Source organism: Corvus brachyrhynchos, unplaced genomic scaffold (assembly GCF_000691975.1).
Source record: "Corvus brachyrhynchos isolate BGI_N302 unplaced genomic scaffold, ASM69197v1 scaffold418, whole genome shotgun sequence".
NCBI lineage: Eukaryota > Metazoa > Chordata > Aves > Passeriformes > Corvidae > Corvus > Corvus brachyrhynchos.
The window spans coordinates 33,883-34,402 of NW_008239541.1; the positions used below are offsets into that span (position 1 = coordinate 33,883).

General features: G+C 52.1%; 1 protein-coding gene across 1 annotated transcript in view; it reads right to left on the minus strand.

Moving 5' to 3' along the window:
* Window positions 1-259: 259 nt before the first annotated feature.
* Window positions 260-520, minus strand: part of LOC108448440 — a 32,465-nt gene continuing 32,204 nt past the window's right edge. Inside the window, exon 10 of the mRNA XM_017741317.1 lies at window positions 260-273. Coding sequence (XP_017596806.1) covers window positions 260-273 — 14 coding nt within the window. The remainder of the gene's footprint in view (window positions 274-520) is intronic.

Here is a 520-nt window from a genome sequence, read left to right on the forward strand (position 1 = left end):
GACTTGGAGGAACTGGGAGGGCGCTGGGGGTGTACTGGGATGAACTGGGAGGGCACTGGGGGTGTACTGGGATGAACTGGGGGTTACTGGGAGGGCACTGGGGGTTACTGGTTTGAACTGGGGGTTACTGGTTTGAACTGGGGGTTACTGGGGGGCCGCACCTTGTCCCAGCGCTCCGTGCGGAACATTCCCAGCTCCAGGTGCGGTTACTGGGATGGCACTGGGGGTTACTGGGATGGCACTGGGATGGCACTGGGGGTTACTGGGATGGCACTGGGGGGTTACTGGTTTGTAGAAAAAATGGGAATTTGGGGAAAAGGGAGAGATTTGTGGGGAAAAAGGAATTTGGGGAAAAATGAGGAATTGTAGGGGGAAAAATGAGGAATTTGGGGGAGAAAATGGGACTTTAATTCCGGGGGAAAATGGGAATTTGGGGAAAAAAAATGGGAATTTTGGGATTAAAAAAAGAGAATTTTGGGGGAAAAAACCAGGATTTTGGGGTGGGGAATGGGGATTTTGG